Here is a 19,865-nt window from a genome sequence, read left to right as displayed (position 1 = left end):
CACTCTGAGCTGCTGGAATATTCCTGTGCTGATTCTGGATTCATGTGTGCTGTAATATTTCTGTGCTGGTCCTTCTGGGCTTTGGGCTGCCAGGAAACAGGGAGAGATTGGGCTTACCTTTTTTCTTTTTTTTCTTCAAACTTTTATTTTTAATGTACTCTGAGTCCAGTTTGAGGGACCTGGGTTGGGCAGATTTGGTGGTGTTTTATTTTATAAATCGGAAAATGTTGAAGCTGGGGGAGTTTCTCTTTATTTGAGATATTAAATGTGGTGCCAAATCCAGGGGTTTGCTTTGTCAGCTCTGGGAATTGGGGTAAGCTTTGATTAGCAAAAGGGATAATTGCCAGTCTGCAGAGACGTGTAATCAAGGCTTCACTCTTAGTTCTGGTAAGAATTTTTTAATCAGTTTGTTCTCACTTTCAAGTGTCACAAGTGAATCTCCTGTGCAGCCTTTGCTTTGAGTTGTTGGGCTGAGCTGAAGTCTTCGGCTCCCAGAATACTGAGCTGGAAATGACGTGGAAATTCATGTCAGAGGCAGCGCTTGCAGCTCTTGGTCACATCCTCTTGCCATCTCTCTTTGGCAAATGTAAATCCTGCATTCAGGCACGAAAACACTGTGATTCTCACGTTTGTTTTTCTGGCTACCCCTGATGGCTGTTGGCTGGTTTTACTTTTTTTTTGTCACATCTAAATGTTTTGTTCAGGTCCAGTGTAAGTGATTCTGCCAAGTGGGACGCAGCTCCTGCAGCTCTGCACATGGGCAGTGCCCAGCTCTGGCAGTGCCAGGGGGTTTAGAAACCTTTTTTCTAAGAAAAAGGAAGGAGTTTGGAGCTGCTGCACCACGCACAGCCTGGGTTTATTCATTTAATAAACCTAACATCATTTAAAAGTGTGGAGATGTGTTCTGAGGCCACCTGTGCCAGGGCAGCAGTGCTGCAGCCTGGGCTGGGGTGCTCAGCCCCTGTGGTTATTTTCCAGTGTGCAGACTCTGGCAGGCCAGCACCGTGTCTTGTCTGGAATTTCCTTGCATTCTAAAATTAGGAGAAGGCTCTAGGAAACAATAGCAAATCAAGTCTGTAAACTTCTGCTCCCCTGGACCTTTGTTGTCTTTTAGACTTTCACCCACTTCCTTTTCACTGAGCTGGTCTGCATTAGATAAACAGAGTTAAACAGGGCCACTGATGAGCTGGTGAGAGGGGTTATTTTTTAAATTTATTTACTCATTACACAATTATTATAATTCTTTAGGACATGAGAGGTGTGAGGTTCCCATCAGTGCTGTTGGTCCCTGGTCACTCCCCCTGTGCAGAGTGGAAGCAGGACAGCAGCAGGGGCTGTGCTGGGGTTTGTGCCCCTCAGACACACACCTGTGCCCAGCAGTGTGTCCTGTGGGGCTGGGAGCTGCAGAGCCTTGGGTGTGTGCAGAAACTGCTCCAGGTACACCTGCAGAGCTCCTGGTTGTCGCTGCAGGAGGGGAGCAGCTCGCTTGTGCCCTGTGCATCTTCTCAGGGTTCTGCTTGCTCCTCCCTCGTCTGCTCTGTGCTCTCATTTTCCACAGTGTTGGGGGTCCTGGGGGTGCCCCACCCCTGAAGGTACCTGCAGGTGTTCCTGGGGAGCTCTGCCCAGCGGCTCCTGTGCAGGTGGGCACCAGGAGAGGCACCTGGAGAGGCACCAGGAGTTCCTGGGGAGCTCTGTCCAGCAGCTCCTGTGCAGGTGGGCACCTGGAAAGGCACCAGGAGTTCCTGGGGAGCTCTGCCCAGCAGCTCCTGTGCAGGTGGGCACCAGGAGAGGCACCAGGAGTTCCTGGGGAGCTCTGCCCAGCAGCTCCTGTGCAGGTGGGCACCTGGAAAGGCACCAGGAGTTCCTGGGGAGCTCTGCCCAGCAGCTCCTGTGCAGGTGGGCACCTGGAAAGGCACCTGAGGAGGGAGGTTCAGAGCCTGCTCTGGTTTGGTGCCTGTCAGTGTGGGCTGCAGGAGGAGCCCTGACTCTGGCTGTGCTTTGGGACCTCAGGATGACCCCAGGGCTGCCTCTCCTGTGCTGCTGTGATCCCTCCCTGCCTCTGCTGAGGACAAGCACGGGGTGATGTAATTTAGACATGGCCTGTGCATGTCCCTGCACAGACCTGAGTTCGTCCTCGGTCGCTTGTGAGCGTTTTCTGCAGTGGCCCCACATTGTTGTTTGTTGTTCCCAGTGCTCCGAAACACTCCAGGAAATGCAGCAAACACCCCAGCCCTGGTTCCCATCCTGTCCAGGAGCTGACCTCTGGCAGTGGTTAGAATCAGCTGCAGTATGTGGTCAGTTGATAATTACAGTACATTGTGTTTACTGAGCTCGCTGGGGCTGTGGTGACTTGGAGGAGTGATTGGTGGATCCTGGAATTTGCCATTTGCAGCTGATGGACTCCTGGGAGCCCCAAGGGGTGTGTGGAAAAGTCAGATGTTGTGAGGGCCCTTCCAGCCACCATTCCTATGGCTGTGGTGTTTCTAGAAAGGAGTTTTGTGCCTTGTCTAGTTCAGTGTTACCTGGGGCCGTGCTGACAGCTCACCTGTGCCTTTTCCACCTGGCACAAGCCTGTCCCTGATGGTGTGGGGACCTGCCCCTGATGTCCTGACCAAGCGTGCTGCACAGCAGCAGGGACAGCTCTCTGGGCTGCTGCGTTCCTTGTGTTTCTCCTTTGTTGGCCCTTCTGGACCTGCCCCACAAACTCAAGTGTCTGCTGCAAGCTGCTCCAGGTGACTTCCCTGTGGTGCTGGGCTTCAGAGCCTGAGGGGAGCTGTTATGTAGGAAACAGGCAATGTGTGATCTGTGTCCTCTGCAGGAGGGAGGAGAGCAGTGGGGTCCCAAAAGCTAAATCAGTGATCAACCTAAACTCATTCATGCTTTTTTTCTTGTACCCTCATCCCTTGTCACCATCATATTTTCTGAAAAATCCCCTTGCCCAGGATTCTTCTCCTGGGAAGCTGAGAAGCCTCAGAGAAAAATGAAAACAATAATTATCTGATTTGCTTCTCCTGTGTTTTGCTGCTTTGGAATGTGTTTGGACGTTGTTTACCAACAGGTGGTTACTTCATTGGTTTCATGTGAATTGTTTTTACTTATTGGGCAATTGTGGCCAAGTTGTGTGAGGCTCTGGAGAGTCATGAGTTTTTTGTTAGTATCTTTTAGCCTTCTGTCTGTATCCTTTCTGTATTCTTTATTATAGTATTCTTTAATATAATATAGATCATAAAATAGTAAATGAGCCTTCTAAGCACGTGGAGTCAGATTTGTCACTCCTCACCTTTGTCGGGGCACCCCGCAGGTACAAGAACCCCTCGTAGCCCTTCATGGGGATTCTGATCCACGCAGTGACTGCCCCTGGTGGGATGGGGTGCTGGGTGGGAGCAGGCAGGGTCTGGGGGGATGCTCTGGGTGTTCCCCAGAGCTGCTGCTGACCCCGTTGTGTCCCTTTGTCTCAGCCTTTCTTCAGGCTCCTGAACCTGCGCAAGCTGGGCCTGAGCGACAATGAGATCCAGAGGCTGCCCCCCGAGGTGGCCAACTTCATGCAGCTGGTGGAGCTGGACATCTCCCGCAACGGTGAGGCCAGAGCTGGGCAGCAGCAGTGCCCAAACCCCACAGTGCCCCCGGGCTGGGGAGAAGCTGTGCCCTTCCTTGCCCTCAGCACTCCTCTGCTCGACGTGTCTCAGGCTGCCACCACTACCTGCTCTCCCATTTGCTCAGGCCTCTTTTGTTCTTTCACCTGTTCTTTTTCCAGACATTCCAGAAATTCCTGAAAGCATCAAGTTCTGCAAATCCCTGGAAATCGCAGACTTCAGTGGGAATCCTCTCTCCAGGTAGGAAGGCACGTGCACCCCGTTAGTCCAGCTGAGAAGGAGAAGTGGAATTGCACATTGTGCCTGGCTTTCTCTGATCTTCATCTTGTAATTGCGTCCCTGTCAGGCCAAGGCTGGGGTTGCCCTGCCTCTTCCAAAGCTGCAGTGTCTGCTCTCCTGGCCCTGGAGAGGCTCCTGTGCCTGGAAGTGTTCCTGGCACTCTCCTGGCACTGGAACACTTGGTGGTGGAGGAGCTGGTTGAGCTCCGTCCTCAGGGCCTGGGGCTGTGGGTGATGAGCTGCTGTTGTGCTGGTGCCAGCAGTGAGGACTTGTGTCCTCTTGCAATGAGTTTGTCACTCCCTTTGCACTGGTCACAAACCAGAATGCAGAGCAGAAAAAGCCTGCATGCCATCTTCTGCACCCCAGACCCCCTTTTGGGCCCCACTCTCAGCCCTTTTTGCCCCCTCTCAGCCCCTTTTCCACTCTCTGTTACTCAGAACTGAGGACAGCCATGGTTTGTACCCTTCTTCCCTCAGTGCCCAGAGCTGTGCCCAAGCAGGAATTGTCTTTCAGTACTTTGGAGCTTTTAATACATAAATTTGGCATTCAGTGTGGCTCCCCTGCCTCAGTGAGCCACGTTTCCAGGCACTGGTGTCATGCCGCAGGGGTCCCTGCAGGTGCCACTGTGGCCCCAGCTGTCCCTTTGTGCTCAGGGCAGGTGCTGCCCAGGTTTGAGGCACATTTGGCTCTGCTTCCTCTCCTGGTCCCAGGCCCTGCTGGAGTGGGACAGGCTTCCCTCCCTGTTGGTGACAGTCCCTGTACCACAGGAGTGACCAGCACTTCTGCAGCGGGAGTTACTTGTCAGAGCTTTTTCTGCTCAGGGTTCAGATGAGTTGGGGGGTGGGTTCTGAGGGGGCTCTATGAGCTGCCTGTGGAAGCAAAGGAATTTCCTCCAGGAATTTCCTTCCAGGGTTTTTCCCCTGTTCTGTCACACCTTGGGTGTGTTGTGATGGTGCTTGGCCCTGGGGAATGCTGCGGTGTCATCTGCAGGGATGCCCTTTGTTTTGGGCACTTGGAATGCTTGGGAGCCCTCCTTTCCTCAAGAGTAAGTGCTCCCATGGCATGGTTTAGTCTGGGATTTGTGCTCAGGTACTGCAGGGCGGGGTTTGCCATCCTGGACAGGTAATGCCTGGTGCAAGTGTGTTTTGTGGTCTGGGAAGCAGAGCTTGTCCTGGATCAGCAGCCAGGGTTGGTGATGGTTCCTGTTCTCCTTTCCACACGTTGATGCCAACTGGGATGAGATTGGCTTTGGTGGATCTAAGTGTTTTGGGGCATTCTGTGCTTTGCACACAGCATTAACGGGGTCTGTTCATGTTCTCACAGGCTGCCCGAGGGCTTCACCCAGCTCCGGAGCCTGGGCCACTTGGCCCTGAACGATGTGTCCCTGCAGAGCCTCCCCACTGACATTGGGAAGTGAGTATGGCCTGTTCTGGCAGCCCCTGGGGAGGGGCTGGGCTGGGGACACCTTGCTGCTGGCACCAGGACAGTGGCAGGACCTGGAGGGACAAGCCAGGTGCAGCTTTGGGTTGTTAAAAGAGCTTCCTACTAATCCCAGCTGCTTCTCCTGCTGGGGTTTGTGGCACAGCAAGGATTGATCCAGTCTTCTCAAATCCAGTTTTCCCCTGTGTTCTGAGTGCCCATTTGCCCCTTTCCAAGCAGGTGTGGGCTGCCTGATGACGTTTGATTCAGATTTATGCTGCTGGCCAGTGGCCTCGTGGGGTGCAGTGCCTCTCCCGTGGGGTTTGCCTTTCCTCATGAGAGGGGTTTGACCTTTTTGGGCAGACAGTCCTGTTGTGGCAGCATGTTCCTTGTCCTGAGTGTGAGCACAGTGTTGTTCCTTGTGGCTGCAGCAAGCACCCGTGTCCACCAGAGCCATTTTCATCGTGTTGCTGTTCACATCTCCATCCACGTGTGCACATCCATGCATTGCACAGGACACCAGGGGTGGTGCCAAGGGAAGGGACATGAGCAGCCCCTTGTATCCCTGAGCCCTGTCCAGTGAACCTGGCTTTCTTGCTCCCTTTTCTCTTGCAGTTTGGCAAACCTGGTGACTTTGGAGCTGCGTGAGAACCTGCTAAAGACTCTCCCCACGTGAGTGTCTGTCTGGGGGCTGCAGGAGTCTCCTGCCTGGTCCTTCTTGCTGGATTTCCCTCAGGGACCAGTGCAGGCACCATCACTTGGCTTGGGAGGGCTCAGGCTGGGCACAAATAGGCTGCACCTTGCTGGATTTCCTTAAATTGGGGTGAGGAGGGAGAGGATGGTGCAGGCCTGGAGAGCAGCAAAGGATGTTCAGAGACTGTACTCAGCCTGTGTAAGGATTGATTCAGAATAGGCAGGGTTCCCAAAAAATGCTGCTGGAAATAGTGAGAACCCCATTTTTCCTGAAGAGGTGGAGCAGGCGATGGATTCTTTTGGAAAGAAAGAGAAAACTGTGGATGGGGGTGTAGGAGGAGCTCTGTGCACAGTGAGGTCCAGGATTTGAGGAGCACAGCTGAAGGGTCTGTTTTGCTGCTGACATCTGTTCTGTTGGATATCCCTCCTGGTTGTTCTGGATGGGATACCTGCCTCCCCTGCAGCAGACAAAGCTAAGCCAGCAAGGGAGAAGAGGTAAGTGTTGTTCCTCATGCTGGAGTCAGGGATAGGGATGAGTTCCTGGCAGGGAACATGGTTCATGGTGGAGGTGGTGCTCTCAGGTGGATGCACGTGGAGAACTGCCCCGTTGCTACTTCAGTCTTTGCTCTGGCCCATCAGAGTTTGCTGAGTTTCCTGCCCTCCAGCAGCTCTGTCAGCTCGTTTCCTGCCTGCTTATGCATCCCACTGATGATTCCCCCAGCTTTCCTTGGGTGTCACTGACAGGATTCTGCTGACTCCTTTTTGAGCAGCAGTTGTTTTGGGGCCACCTGAACTCCTCAGTGAAGGTGTGATGTGTGCGGCTGTTGTCACCTGTCCTCAGAGCTCCCTTACAGTTCCTGCAGGAGCTCAGTTTGTCTGCTGGCACTCCCCCCGTGGGAGCACAGATAAGAATCACAGATGGCCTGGTCTGATGCCAGCCAGCACATCCCTTGTGCCCAGCAGTGGCTCTGTCACAGAAAGGTGACAGGAGGGGACAGCTGAGGTGGTCCCACGTGGAGTGTCACCACAGAGGACAGTCTGGGTTAGAGCTCCTTATCCTGCAACCCCAGGATGGCTTGGCTTGGAAGGGACCTCAAGGCTCATCACGTTCCAGCCCATTATTGCCTTGGGCAGGGACACCTTCCAAGGTGCAGGGAGCTCCAAGCCTCGTCCAGCCTGGCCTCGGACACTTATTCTGGGCTGAGAACTGGCAAGCAGAGGAGTTGGGGTCCTGCTGTGGGCTGCTCTGCTGTCTGTCCCTGCTCTGGGTGCTCACACTGGCAGGTACCACAGCTGGCTTACCCCATGTCAGCAGAGAGGTGCAGCAGCTTCATCCAAGGCTGGCCTTCCAAACTTCAGAGTGTCACTGTGATATTTTCTGAAAATTCTCTTTCCCAGGATTTCTTCTGGGAAGTTAAGAAGCCTCAGAGAAAAATGTAAATAATAATTATCTGATTGCTTCTCCTTGTGTTTTGCTGCTTTAGAATGTGGTAGGTGATTCTTTCATTGGTTCCATGTGGATTGTGTTTTCTTAATAACCAATAACAGCCAGCTGTGTCAGACTCTCTGAGGAGTCATGAGTTTTTATAATTCATTCTTCTGTCTGTATCCTTTCTCTTTATTTAGTATAGTTTTAGTATATCATTTCTTTTAATATAATATCATAAAATAATAAATCAGCCTTCTGAGAACTTGGAGTCAAATTCTCATCTCTCACATTGTCCTAAAAATCCATCAACACCACAGCAGAGAAGTTAGTGCCAATACTTTTGGCCATCTCAGAGCCACCAAGTCTCTGGAGTCCTGAGAACTCAGTGTGTGGCCCACAGCCCTTGGGTTTTTGGGGAGATCTCTCTTGCCCAGTGCTGGGTTTTTGGGAAGATCTCTCTTGCCCAGTGCTCCATGTTGCCCTTTGGTAGTTCTGGGTGCCATCCAGCAGGATGCTTGTAGTGTGCTGTGACGTTTTGGTATTTTCACTGGAAGGTTAATGCAGGCTTGATACTCACTCTGTAATGCAAATTCAGCTTCTTTTCATCTTTCCCCAATTCCCCAAATTCTGTTTTGGGGTGGTTTCCAGAAGTAGAACGTGGATCTTGAAGCCAAGGTAGATCTGATCAGAGGTATCAGTTGAGCACAAGGTGGGAATCCATGGCCAAACCCATTTCAGTGATGCTGTGGGGCTCTCTGCCTGAGGCCCTGGGACTGACTCTGGCTGCACACTGTGCCTAAAAACAGCTCTAAATGAGATCAGGGGGCCTTGCCAAAGAGGAGAATGACTTAAGCAAGAAATGGCTGGTGCTTTGTTGCCAGGGTTCCTGAACCCAGTGGATTGATAGGTGGGCTTCAGTGCTGAGAGTTTGGGGCAGCATAATGCATCAGGGTCCTTTTGGTGTTTTGTTGTTGTAGAGCTTGTGGAAAGGTCCAGCTTGCAGTGACCTTTGTTTGCCAGAATTCCATGTAGTTGGTCAGCCTTCTGATGTTGCCTGAGTTCTGGAATGGTTCAGCTTGTGCAGCTGATGATCACCCCTCATTTCTCCCATGCAGAGGGGACGCAGCCAGAGACTTGGGAAGGGCAGCTCTCCTGGATTCTTATGGAATGGTGGAGGGTGGGTCTACACTGAGACCTTTTGCCAGGTGTCATCAGTGTAGATTCCCCACATCACTTGTTTTGGGAATTCAAGTTGTGAAGGAGCAGAGGGGCAGTCAGGGCTGTCTGTGGATCCCCCAGATGTGGATTCCCCAGGTCACTTGCTCCTGTTTTGGGAATTCAAGCTGTGAAGGAGCAGAGGGGCAGTCAGGGCTGTCTGTGGATCCCCCAGATGTGGATTCCCCAGGTCACTTGTTTTGGGAATTCAAGCTGTGAAGGAGCAGAGGGACAGTCAGGGCTGCATCACCTCCAGAGGAGTTAGAGTTGGTGTACATCCATGGTGAAGGAGTGCTGTGCTACAGGATCCTCTGGGTGAAACTGCTGGTAAACCTTTGCTGGAGTTTATCTCAAAATCCACTGCTGCATGCAGCAGGAAATTCATTTTCCTGAGTAGCCCAGATGTTTTTACAGGCAACACAGCTCCCTTTTATTGCACCCCCAACAGCCCTGATTTGGGTGGCCTTGAGAGGTGGATCTGTTTCCAGAGAAATATGGGGATTTGTCTATTGGAACAGTTCCTGAAGAGGAGAATGAAGCTGTTCCCTGCTGGGGAGTGGGCAGGGCTGGCAGCTGGCACACAGTGAGGGGCAGCAGCCCTCTGGGGAGCTGGAGTGGATGGGTCACACTCAGGTGTGGGGACAAATGAGCACCTGGACCATGTCGTGAGAACCCAGCCCTGGGTTTGTGGGACTGCAGGGCTTGCCCAGCCCCAGGTGTGGTGTGTGGGGTGCTCAGGGCTGCTGGTGTGGGTGAGGACAGGTCCTGTGCAGTGCCTTCATCGTGAGCTTCTGTCTGTACACGCTCCCCTCACCCGAGACATCAGGCCACTGTTGTCTTCCCTTCCTCTTCAGAAGCATGAGCATCCTGTTTGGGGAAGGCTGTGGAATTTGTCATTCCTCCCTGTCCCTGCAGCTGTGTGCTCCCCTTGCCCCCCACACATGTCCTGTCCTCTGCTGAGCCCCTCCTGTTGCCTGTCAGTCCGTGCCCAGGTCCCTGTCCTTGCTGTGGAGCAGCAGCCATGGCAAGGTGTGGCTGCTCAGCTGCTGTGCTTTTAATCAAAGGGAGTGCTGTGGTGGGAGGGGCAGAAGGCAAACTGGTACCAGTGGGGCTGCTGGAGCCTCTGAACCCATTCCCTGGGGTGAACAGTCTGGCGTGGGGAAGGGAGCAGCTCCACAAAGTGCTGGGCTCAGAGGGACCGTGAGAAAGGCCAGGATCGCCCCACCTGCTGTAGGAGTTGCTGGAGATCGTGTGATTTGTGCAATGTGTGTCCCAGGTGCTAACCTTCCGCTCTTTATTTCTTGTTTTATCTCTCTGTCCCCTGTGCCTTGCAGCTCCCTCTCCTTCCTTGTCAAGTTAGAGCAGTTGGATCTCGGTGGCAATGACCTGGAAGTGCTGGTAGGTGAGGGCTGCTGGGGAGGGGCTCGGGTGGTTGGCAGGGGTTTCCACCTGAAATGCAAAGAGATAGGCCCTCAGGTTATTTGGGGAGGTTCTGGTCTGCCCAGCATGGCCCAGTCACCATTCCCAGATGAATTTTCTCTCCATGTGTCAGCCCTTGTGTCTCGTGTCCTGCTGGCCTCACACACTGCCTGCCCTGTCCTTTCCAGGCTCTGGGATGGTGATTCTTCCTGTCTGGCTGCCAAGGATCTTTCCTTTCCAGCAAGGCTCTGGTGCTTCCCTTCTCTGTCCTGCACTGCCCCCAGCTGTTTTTCTTCTCATCCAGCTTCCTGCCTTTCTGCTTTCTGATATGATCTCTGCCCCACACAGTGCTGGGCCATTCCATGTTGTCCATGGCAGTGAGGGTAGCCCAGTGTAGGGGCTCTCTCCATGGAGGGCTCAGCATGTGGAGAGCGAGGGCACAGTCTCAGAGTTGAGGTTATCTGGGCATTTGGGGCCACCCTGTGGTACTCTGCAATTTGCAGCTGTGGATTAAGCTATTACTGGATCTTCCTCTTTGTGTTCTGGAGTGGGTTTTGGCAGAAACCCTTCAAAGCTGGGTGGCAAAGGGGCTCATGCAGCTTAGCTGTGCACAGGCTGAGCTCACCTGTGAGAACAGGTGTGTGACACTTGAGCCATGCTCCAGTGGGGCAAACTCCAATCCCTGATTGCTTGGGGGGCTGTGGGATGTGCACATGTGTCTGTCATAGCTGATGGTGCCACCGGGTCATCTTGAGCTGGCCAGTGGTACCCAAATGTTCATTTTCATGTCTGAGAGGAGGAAGATGCATTTCTTCTGTAAGGCAAGAACTTCCAACCCCCTGGAATCATGGAATAATTTAGGTTGGAAAAAACATCTGAGACCACTGAATTCAGCCACTCTCCCAGCATTGCCAAGGCCACCACCAACCCATGTCCCCATGTGCCACATCCACACAGCTGTTAACGTCACCCCGGGGGTGAGGACTCCACCTCTGCCCAGGGCAGCCTGTGCAAGGGCTGGACAGCTCTTTCCAGGAGGAATTTTCCCAATATCCAACCTAAACCTCCCCTGACACCACTTGAGACCTTTTATCCTGTCCCTTGTTCCCTGGGAGCAGAGCCTGACCCCCACCTGGCTCCATCCTCCTGCCAGGCAGCTGCAGGAAGCAGCATCTCCCCTGAGCCCCCTTGTGCCCCAGCTCCCTGAGCTGCTCTCCATCAGAGCTGTGCTGCAGGCTCAGTTCTCATTGCTGGTGACGCAGTCCTGCTGATGCTGTCAGTGTTTGCCACTGGAGCCAGCCCAGGTATTCCAGTGTGCTCCCAGGGCTGAGAGGCAGAGCAGTGCCTGGCTGTGCAGAGTGGTGTGTTTGCACATCCTCGGGCAGCCTCTCCCTGTCCCTGCAAGGGGCTGATGCCCTGGCTGATGCCCTGGCTGATGCCCTGGCTGATGCCCTCACTGTCCTGTCTCTGCAGCCGGACACTCTGGGCGCGCTCCCGAACCTGCGCGAGCTGTGGCTGGACCGGAACCAGCTCTCGGCACTGCCGCCAGTGAGTGTCTGCTCAGCACATCCTTCCCTTCCCTTCCCTTCCCTTCCCTTCCCTTCCCTTCCCTTCCCTTCCCTTCCCTTCCCTTCCCTTCCCTTCCCTTCCCTTCCCTTCCCTTCCCTTCCCTTCCCTTCCCTTCCCTAAACTTCCCTAAACTTCCCTAAACTTCCCTTCCCTTCCCTTCCCTTCCCTTCCCTTCCCTTCCCTTCCCTTCCCTTCCCTTCCCTTCCCTTCCCTTCCCTTCCCTAAACTTCCCTTCCCTTCCCTAAACTTCCCTAAACTTCCCTAAACTTCCCTTCCCTAAACTTCCCTAAACTTCCCTGCCTTGCTGCTCCCTAAGCCATGAGCACACACCCGCCCCTGCCCAGCCCTGTCCTGAGCCACGGGCTCTCCTCTCTCTGCAGGAGCTGGGCAACCTGCGCCGCCTGGTGTGCCTGGACGTGTCTGAGAACAAACTGGAGCAGCTGCCCAACGAGGTCAGCGGGCTGGTGGCACTGACAGACCTGCTGCTGTCACAGAACCTGCTGGAATGCATTCCCGATGGGATCGGTGAGTGCTGCCAGCTGGGGATGCTGCAGGGCTTCCTTGGCCAGAAACAGAAACTGGGCTGTGCCAGGGAATCAGGGAGTCAGACACAGCCATAGAGGGCAGGAGCAGTGGGTGGGACAGGTGAGCAGAGCTCTGCAGGACAGTGCAGGTGCTCCATCTGTGCCAGGGAATCAGGGATTCATGGACACAGCCATACACAGGGCAGGAGCAGTGGGTGGGACAGGTGAGCTCTGCAGGACAGTGCAGGTGCTTCGTCTGTGCCAGGGAATCAGGGATTCATGGACACAGCCATACACAGGGCAGGAGCAGTGGGTGGGACAGGTGAGCAGAGCTCTGCAGGACAGTGCAGGTGCTTCATGTGTGCCAGGGAATCAGGGATTCATGGACACAGCCACAGAGGGCAGGAGCAGTGGGTGGGACAGGTGAGCTCTGCAGGACAGTGCAGGTGCTCCATCTGTGCCATGGAATCAGGGATTCATGGACACAGCCATACACAGGGCAGGAGCAGTGGGTGGGACAGGTGAGCAGAGCTCTGCAGGACAGTGCAGGTGCTTCATGTGACCAGGCCTGCTGGGAGGAAAAGCAGAGCCTGCGTGGTTGGGTTGTGTGACCCTGGATAGGATCACAGGTGAGTGTAGAGCAGCATCCTTCTCTCTGGCACAGCTCACACCTAACTTGTCGCCCTGGCCAGGTCAGCTGAAGCAGCTCTCCATCCTCAAGGTGGACCAGAACAGGCTGACAGACATGACAGAGTCGATTGGGGACTGTGAAAACCTGTCTGAGCTCATCCTGACTGAGAACATGCTGACGGTGAGTGCACAGCAGGCACCTGCCTCACAGAATCACAGAATTCACAGAATCAGGTGGAAGAGACCTTCAAGATCATTGAGTCCAACCCACCCCAACACCTCAACTAAACCCTGGCACCCAGTGCCACATCCAGGCTTGTTTTAAACACACCCAGGGATGGGGACTCCACCACCTCCCCAGGCAGAACATTCCAGAACTTTATCACCCTTTCCATGAAAAACTTTTTCCTAATATCCAACCTGTATTTCCCTTGGTGCAGCTTGAGACTGTGTGCTCTGGTTCTGTCATTCCTGGTGGAAGAGACCAGCCCCACCTGAGCACAGCCACCTTTCAGGAGCTGTAGAGAGTGATAAGCCTCTCCCATGCTGTTCTCTGCAGCCAGCTGCAGGGATCCCTTCCCTTCTTCTGCCCTCCCAGCTGAATTCCTGAGCATGCTCCAGCTGCTTCTACAGTTTCACCAAATTCACACAAGCTGCTTTCTCTCACTGACTTGTTTCCCTGAAATCATTCTCTGGGATAGCAGGGATGCTGGGATTGCCCATCCCAAAGACCATCCTAGGCTGCATTGCTGAGGGTTTGGGGTGGTGTGATTGAGAATGGCCCTGCTCCAAACCACCTGTGATTTGACTGGTAAAACATGAGGATTGGGAACAGGCAGATAAACAGAAGGGAAGTCTTGAGCAGTGGTGCTTGGAGTGTGCTGTGTTGAGGGGAAGACAGGGCACGGATCAGTCTACGACCCTGAGGGAAAACCTGTCCCAAAGATGTCCCGAAAATGTTTTCCCAAATGTGTCTGTTGGGATGGAAGGCAGCTTGTTCCCCGGGCTGAGGGCTCTGTGCCTTTACCTGTGTGTGTGTTTACCCTTTCCTCTTGTGAGACAGCGTAGAAATTTTCCAGAGTAGAAATCTGTTTTGATTTAGGTGAAATGTACATCTTTAAGTCTGTAGCTTGCTGTTTAGTCTGACTGCCAGTTTAGAAACTGCTTCAGCCAAAAGACAAGAGATAAAGGAGGAGGAGAGGGGCAGACAGAACAAGGCAGCATGACCCAGGAGTTCTTTCTGATAAAGAAGAATTAGCAGCAAATATCACACGAAATCAGTAGAATGAATATGTATGAACTTATTGTGAAGTTGCATGCATATGTATTTGAGAGAGATATAAAAAAAATCTGGAGTTCCTAGAGGTACCCATGTCATGTTGGGAGAACAATTCCCGCATGTGTCCAGTGCTGTAATAAACATAGCAGTGTTACAGTTATCCTATAGATAGTATCCTATAGATACTACAGTTAGAGTATCCTCTTCAGGCCAGGTCTGATGTGCTCCAGGAGGCCTATAACACTCCCAGGATAGCTCAGCTACCCTTGGAGGCACAATAATCAGCAGGATGTCTTCTGTTGCAGTGTTGGAAACAAAAAGGTTTAATAAAAGGCAAAATAGCAAACAGAAAAACCGAGCCAGGTGCTAGACGTTCCTGTTCCTGGTAAAAACACCTCACAAAAGCAATTAGTTTCTTTGTTCACGTCCTTTTCTAGTGGCACTTTTTGGCTTCTGTCCAATTAGCTAGCCTTAAGTTTGAGGTGGAGTCCCCTGGGTCCTCTGAGGAGTCTTTTCACTTAATCCAGGAGAGAAACTTCTGGACTTCTTTCCCTTTAAGTGACAAAGGATAGTTTTGTCACTCCATCAACAGAAAGCACACTCCTACAGACCAGCTTTACGACTTCCACAAAAGTTTGTTTGTTTGCAACCACTGACTGGGCTCCTTCTCTCCCTCTCAGGCCTTGCCCAAGTCCCTGGGCAAGCTGGCCAAGCTGACCAACCTGAACGTGGACCGGAACCGTCTGACAGCGCTGCCAGCAGAGATCGGAGGCTGTGCCAACCTCAGCGTGCTGTCCCTGCGCGACAACCGCCTGGCACTGCTGCCCCCCGAGCTGGCCAACACCACCGAGCTGCACGTGCTGGACGTGGCTGGCAACAGGTGAGCAGCGTGGCCTTGGGGCTCTGCAAATGCAGCAGCTGCCCCTGAAATGGAAACTGGAAACCCCCTCCCTCCCACCTGCCATAAATTTGAAATTAAGGGGCTCTCAGGCAAAGATATGGGAGCAGGAATAACAGTTCTTTACTGGGGAAGAAAATTAAAAGGTAAAATAAACGATGCAGTAAATCAAAACAACACTGACAGAGTCAGAATGCAACCTGACACCCTGTGGGTCAGGGTCTCGGTAGCTGTCCCATTGGAATGGTGGCTGCAGCCCTCCTGAAGTGTGGTTCTGTTGGATCAGGGATCTTGTAGAAATCCAATTGGAATGGTGGCTGCAGCCCTTGGAGTGTCAGGTGTGGTTCTGTTGGATCAGGGATCCTGTAGAAATCCAATTGGAATGGTGGCTGCAGCCCTTGGAGTGTCAGGTGTGGTTCTGTTGGAGCAGGGGTCCTGTAGAATTCCTATTGGAATTATGGCTGCAGTTTTTTTTGGAGTGTCAGGTGTGGTTCTGCTGGAGCAGGGATCCTGTAGAATTCCTATTGGAATTATGGCTGCAGTTTTTTTTTGGAGTGTCAGGTGTGGTTCTGTTGGAGCAGGGATCCTGTAGAATTCCTATTGGAATTATGGCTGCAGTTTTTTTGGAGTGTCAGGTGTGGTTCTGTTGGAGCAGGGGTCCTGTAGAATTCCTATTGGAATTATGGCTGCAGCCCTTGGAGTGTCAGGTGTGGTTCTGCTGGAGCAGGGATCCTGTAGAATTCCTATTGGAATTATGACTGCAGTTTTTTTGGAGTGTCAGGTGTGGTTCTGCTGGAGCAGGGGTCCTGCAGGAGTCCAAGTGGAATTGTGGCTGCAGCCCTTGGAGTGGCAGGTGTGGTTATTAATTGTTGTGGTGTTGTTGTGAGTGTCCCCAGGATGAGGTGAGAGATGAGAATTGACTCTTAAGTTCTCAGAAGGCTGATTTATTTTATTTTATATCATATCATATCATATCATAAAATGATACCAAAGAAAGGGAAAAAAAATTAAAAAACTAACAAAGAATGAATAATAAAAACTCATTACAGACTCAGAGTCTGACACAGCTAGCTGTAATTAGCCATTAATTAAAAAAAAATTCACATGCTAAGTAAACAGTTTTCCAAATCACATTTCAAAATAACAATACATGGAGAAGCTGAAGCTTCTTAGCTTCTCAAGAAAAAAAATCCTAGCAAAGGGATTTTTCATAAAATATCACAGTGACAGGCAGGTATGGTTCTGTTGGAGCAGGGATCCTGGAGAAGGGTGGAGTTTTCCTCTGACGATCCAGTGGAAGAAGCAGCTGTTCCTCTGGGAATCCAGTGGAAATGCTGTTCTGCTGTCCCAAAATCTCAGATTATTTCCAGTTAGGAACTCTTGCCTCCTCCCTCTGGGCGGAGCATCTCACAATGGGATTGTGTTATTGTTTTCAGTCATGCAATGAAACTCAATGGCCCATCAATAGCAGATGTCTCCCCAGAGGGAGGATTGGTTTGTGCAAGAGATAGAGAAAACTGCCCACTTAACAGAAGATTAAAAAAAACTGCCACACCTGTAACAGATGGTGATAGAATACACATTGCCTGGCAACCGAGGACATTGAGGGTTTTCTAATTTTTGTTAAAGTTGGGAATGAAGTGTTAGAAATGGTATTTTGTGTTTAGTTTTAGATGTTTGTTATTTTTATTTATAATTTTAGTTGTGAGAACTTTATAATATAAGTTCTATATTATAGAACTTCATAATATAAGTTCTATATTATAGAACTTCATAATATAAGTTCTATAGTATTTTACTAACAAGTTACAAAAGGGTTAATTATTTTTCTATATAAGGTCTTCTAAGGTTAAATTATCTAATTAAGAAATTGTATTTAAATTATTTTTACTTATCATTTAATAACTAATTACTTAAAGTTTGTAATGTGAGTTTTTTGTTTAATTATAAAATATTACTTAAATTCTGGAAGAAGAAGGTGAAAAAGAAGGACTAGTTGCTGTTTTAAAACTACTATTTTAGCTACATATATATTACTATATTCTAAAACTAAATTTAAAAAAAAATTTATAATAGAGCTATTACAAATTTTTAATACTTAATTATTATTAAAATCTATTATTATATAATTTATATATAAAATATAATAATATATCTTTATATATAAAAATGATATAAATTATATATAATTATATTTATATATATAAATTTAAAAGTTTATATAATAAAAATAGTAAATAAAACTAAATTGCTAAATTCTAAAATTCTGAATTTTCTACTTTGTGATATTACCTACTTTTAATCAACTATATACTTGTAATCTTAGTGTTATCAATTAATTTTGGTTGTATTTTCTATGGCCTCAGGTCGAATGTAGTGTTCTCTTGGGAGTTAGAGTTTGTTAGTATGGAAAGTTTAAAACCCTTGGTATCTAGGACTCTGACAGCTGCTGAGAGGGAGGTGCTGGAGCTGTGTGGATCCCGGCATCCACGGGGTGGGAGAGCCAGGCTGGTTGCTGAGGGCTTGAGCTGTGAGCCCCCGCTTTCCCTTCCTTTTCCCCCTCCCTTTTCCCCCTTCCCTTCCTCCCTGCAGATTTTTGGGGTTTGTGTCATCAGTGCTCAGGTGCCAAAGCCTCATCCGTGGTGTGTGGGTGCCTGGAGCTGTTCTGAGAGCTCCTGTGGTTCTGTTTTTGGGGTTGGTGCTTTTGGGAGCAGCTGGATGCTGACCAGAGGTTCTGTGGGGAGCATTCTGTACACTGGTCTGCGAGAGCGTGGCTTTCCTGTTTGTGAACCCCTCCACACTGTTGGAGGGAGCTGTCCCCTGCTAGAGGCTGGTGAGGATGGGGTACTGCAGCCCAGTCCACAGCCAGGGACAAAACCGGCTGGGAACAGGGCTGGGGCATCCTCAGCAGCGTGGCTCCGTCCCTCTCTGCTCAGGTGGGGCACTCAGGAGCTAAGGTGAAGCTCATTCCTGACCAGGTGAGTTTAACAAGCAGTGGCTGTTCTCTTTTGCAGGCTGCAGAACTTGCCCTTTGCTTTGACAAATCTTAATCTGAAAGCCCTGTGGCTGGCAGAAAACCAGTCCCAGCCCATGCTGAAGTTCCAGACCGAGGACGATGAGAAGACAGGAGAAAAGGTTCTCACTTGCTACCTGCTCCCTCAGCAGCCCTCTCCCAGCCTGGGTAAGAATCTGCAGCACCAGCACTGGCTGCAGAGCCTCGTGCTCTGGAGGGTGCTGAACCTTCTCTGCTGGGCTGGGCTGTCCTTGCTGTGATTCCTGTGGCACATCCAGGCTCTTGTTTGGATGGATCTGGGGCACCTTTCCCAGGCAGTGACTGTTAAAATTGAGGAACTGCTTTATGACAGGTGGCAAGGCCCTGCAGCCTCATCTTTGAGTGCTCTGCTTGGATTTGGTGATCAAGCAGTTAATTTTCATTGTCCTGTCAGCATGCTATTTGTGATGGTGTTCACAGGGGTCTTGGGATGAGGGAAGAGATGAGAATGTTGACTCCATGTTTCAGAAGGCTGTTTTATTATTTTATGATATATGTTATATGAAAACTGTACTAAAAGAATAGAAGAAAGCCTTCTGAGGAAATCCTAACTAAGAATACAGAAGGAATGATAACAAAGGCTCGTGACTGACCGAGACAGTCCGGACAGCTGGGCTGTGATTGGCCATTAGTTACAAACAACCACATGAGCCCAATCCCAGATGCACCTGTTGCATTCCACAGCAGCAGAAAATTATTGTTTACATTTTGTTCCTGAGGCTTCTCAGCTTCTCAGGAGAAAAAATCCTAAGGAAAGGATTTTTCAGAAAATATCATGGCTGCAGCTATTCCTGCCGGAATTCTGCCTTTTCCTGCACTCCTTGAGTAAGGAGTGCTGGAGCTGAAGCATCAGACACTTCTGGAGGCTGCTGTAGGTCTGGTGGGAGATGTACAGAGGGTGACAGGATGGTGAGGCCACAGCCTTTGTCCTCAAGGCCTCTGATGCCATCGGCAGACACAAGAAGAAGCTCCGTAATGGGATAAGAACTGACCTCCATCCACACCTACAACCCTGCTCTTCCCAAAAGGAGCTCCCACTGTGTTCTCTTGCTCCCCAGAGAACCTGCTGCAGAACAGCGTGGATGAGAGCTGGACAGACAGCAACTTGAACAGAGTCAGTGTGATCCAGTTCCTGGATGAGCCCAAAGGAGATGAGGATGAGGAGTCTGGAGCTGAGAGACGGGTGAGGAATTCCTGGAGCTTGCTGGCTCCTGTGGGAGCACAGGGACAAGCTGAGCTTTCCAGAGATGGGGCCACTGTGGTGTCCATGTTTTTGCACTGCTATAGGTGTGTGATTTCCACAGTCTGAAGGCTCTTTGGTGCCCAAGCAGGAGGGAAGGGAATGAATTCCCTGCAGCTGTGGGGCAGAGCCATATTTTGAGGCTCTTCTATGGGAGTGGGGCACTCAAAATGTCCAGAGATCCCAGTAGAGCACTGTCAGGGTAGGGTTTTAGCTCACCCCCACCATGGGGAAAGGCTGCCCAGCCCAACCCAGGCCATCCCCATCCCTCCACGCATGCAGGCAGTGCAGCCCATTGTCAGGGTTCTTTTTGCCAGGGTCAGGATTAAATGTGTGAGATGGGATTTCTTGTTGGGACTCAGATGTTTATTAGTTCTTATCCATGTTACAGTCTCACAAACCCGAGTTCTACAGCACTTCACTCTAACAAACTAAAAAATGGAGCTGTATCTCACTCTCTACAAGGCCTTTTAAGTGTAAACTGTCCAATTAAGAAATGACACATAAATTATTTTTACTTTTAACCCAATAACCAACCACCCATGGACCACAGTGTGGACCTTTTTATCCAATTACACAAAACCACCCAAACCCATGGAGAAGAAGGTGAAGAAGAAGGAGCAGCC

General features: G+C 50.8%; 1 protein-coding gene across 1 annotated transcript in view; it reads left to right on the top strand.

Annotated features, from left to right (window-relative positions):
• Positions 1 to 19,865, top strand: part of SCRIB (scribble planar cell polarity protein) — a 110,180-nt gene that overhangs the window by 21,487 nt on the left and 68,828 nt on the right. Inside the window, exons 2-12 of the mRNA XM_036404404.1 lie at positions 3,459 to 3,576; positions 3,755 to 3,833; positions 5,196 to 5,285; positions 5,907 to 5,963; positions 9,963 to 10,026; positions 11,521 to 11,595; positions 11,997 to 12,141; positions 12,833 to 12,951; positions 14,730 to 14,929; positions 17,962 to 18,128; positions 19,058 to 19,182. Coding sequence (XP_036260297.1) covers positions 3,459 to 3,576; positions 3,755 to 3,833; positions 5,196 to 5,285; positions 5,907 to 5,963; positions 9,963 to 10,026; positions 11,521 to 11,595; positions 11,997 to 12,141; positions 12,833 to 12,951; positions 14,730 to 14,929; positions 17,962 to 18,128; positions 19,058 to 19,182 — 1,239 coding nt within the window. The remainder of the gene's footprint in view (positions 1 to 3,458; positions 3,577 to 3,754; positions 3,834 to 5,195; positions 5,286 to 5,906; positions 5,964 to 9,962; positions 10,027 to 11,520; positions 11,596 to 11,996; positions 12,142 to 12,832; positions 12,952 to 14,729; positions 14,930 to 17,961; positions 18,129 to 19,057; positions 19,183 to 19,865) is intronic.

This window comes from Molothrus ater, chromosome 1 (assembly GCF_012460135.2).
Source record: "Molothrus ater isolate BHLD 08-10-18 breed brown headed cowbird chromosome 1, BPBGC_Mater_1.1, whole genome shotgun sequence".
Taxonomy (NCBI): Eukaryota; Metazoa; Chordata; class Aves; order Passeriformes; family Icteridae; genus Molothrus; species Molothrus ater.
This window is presented reverse-complemented; position numbering and strand designations above follow the sequence as displayed.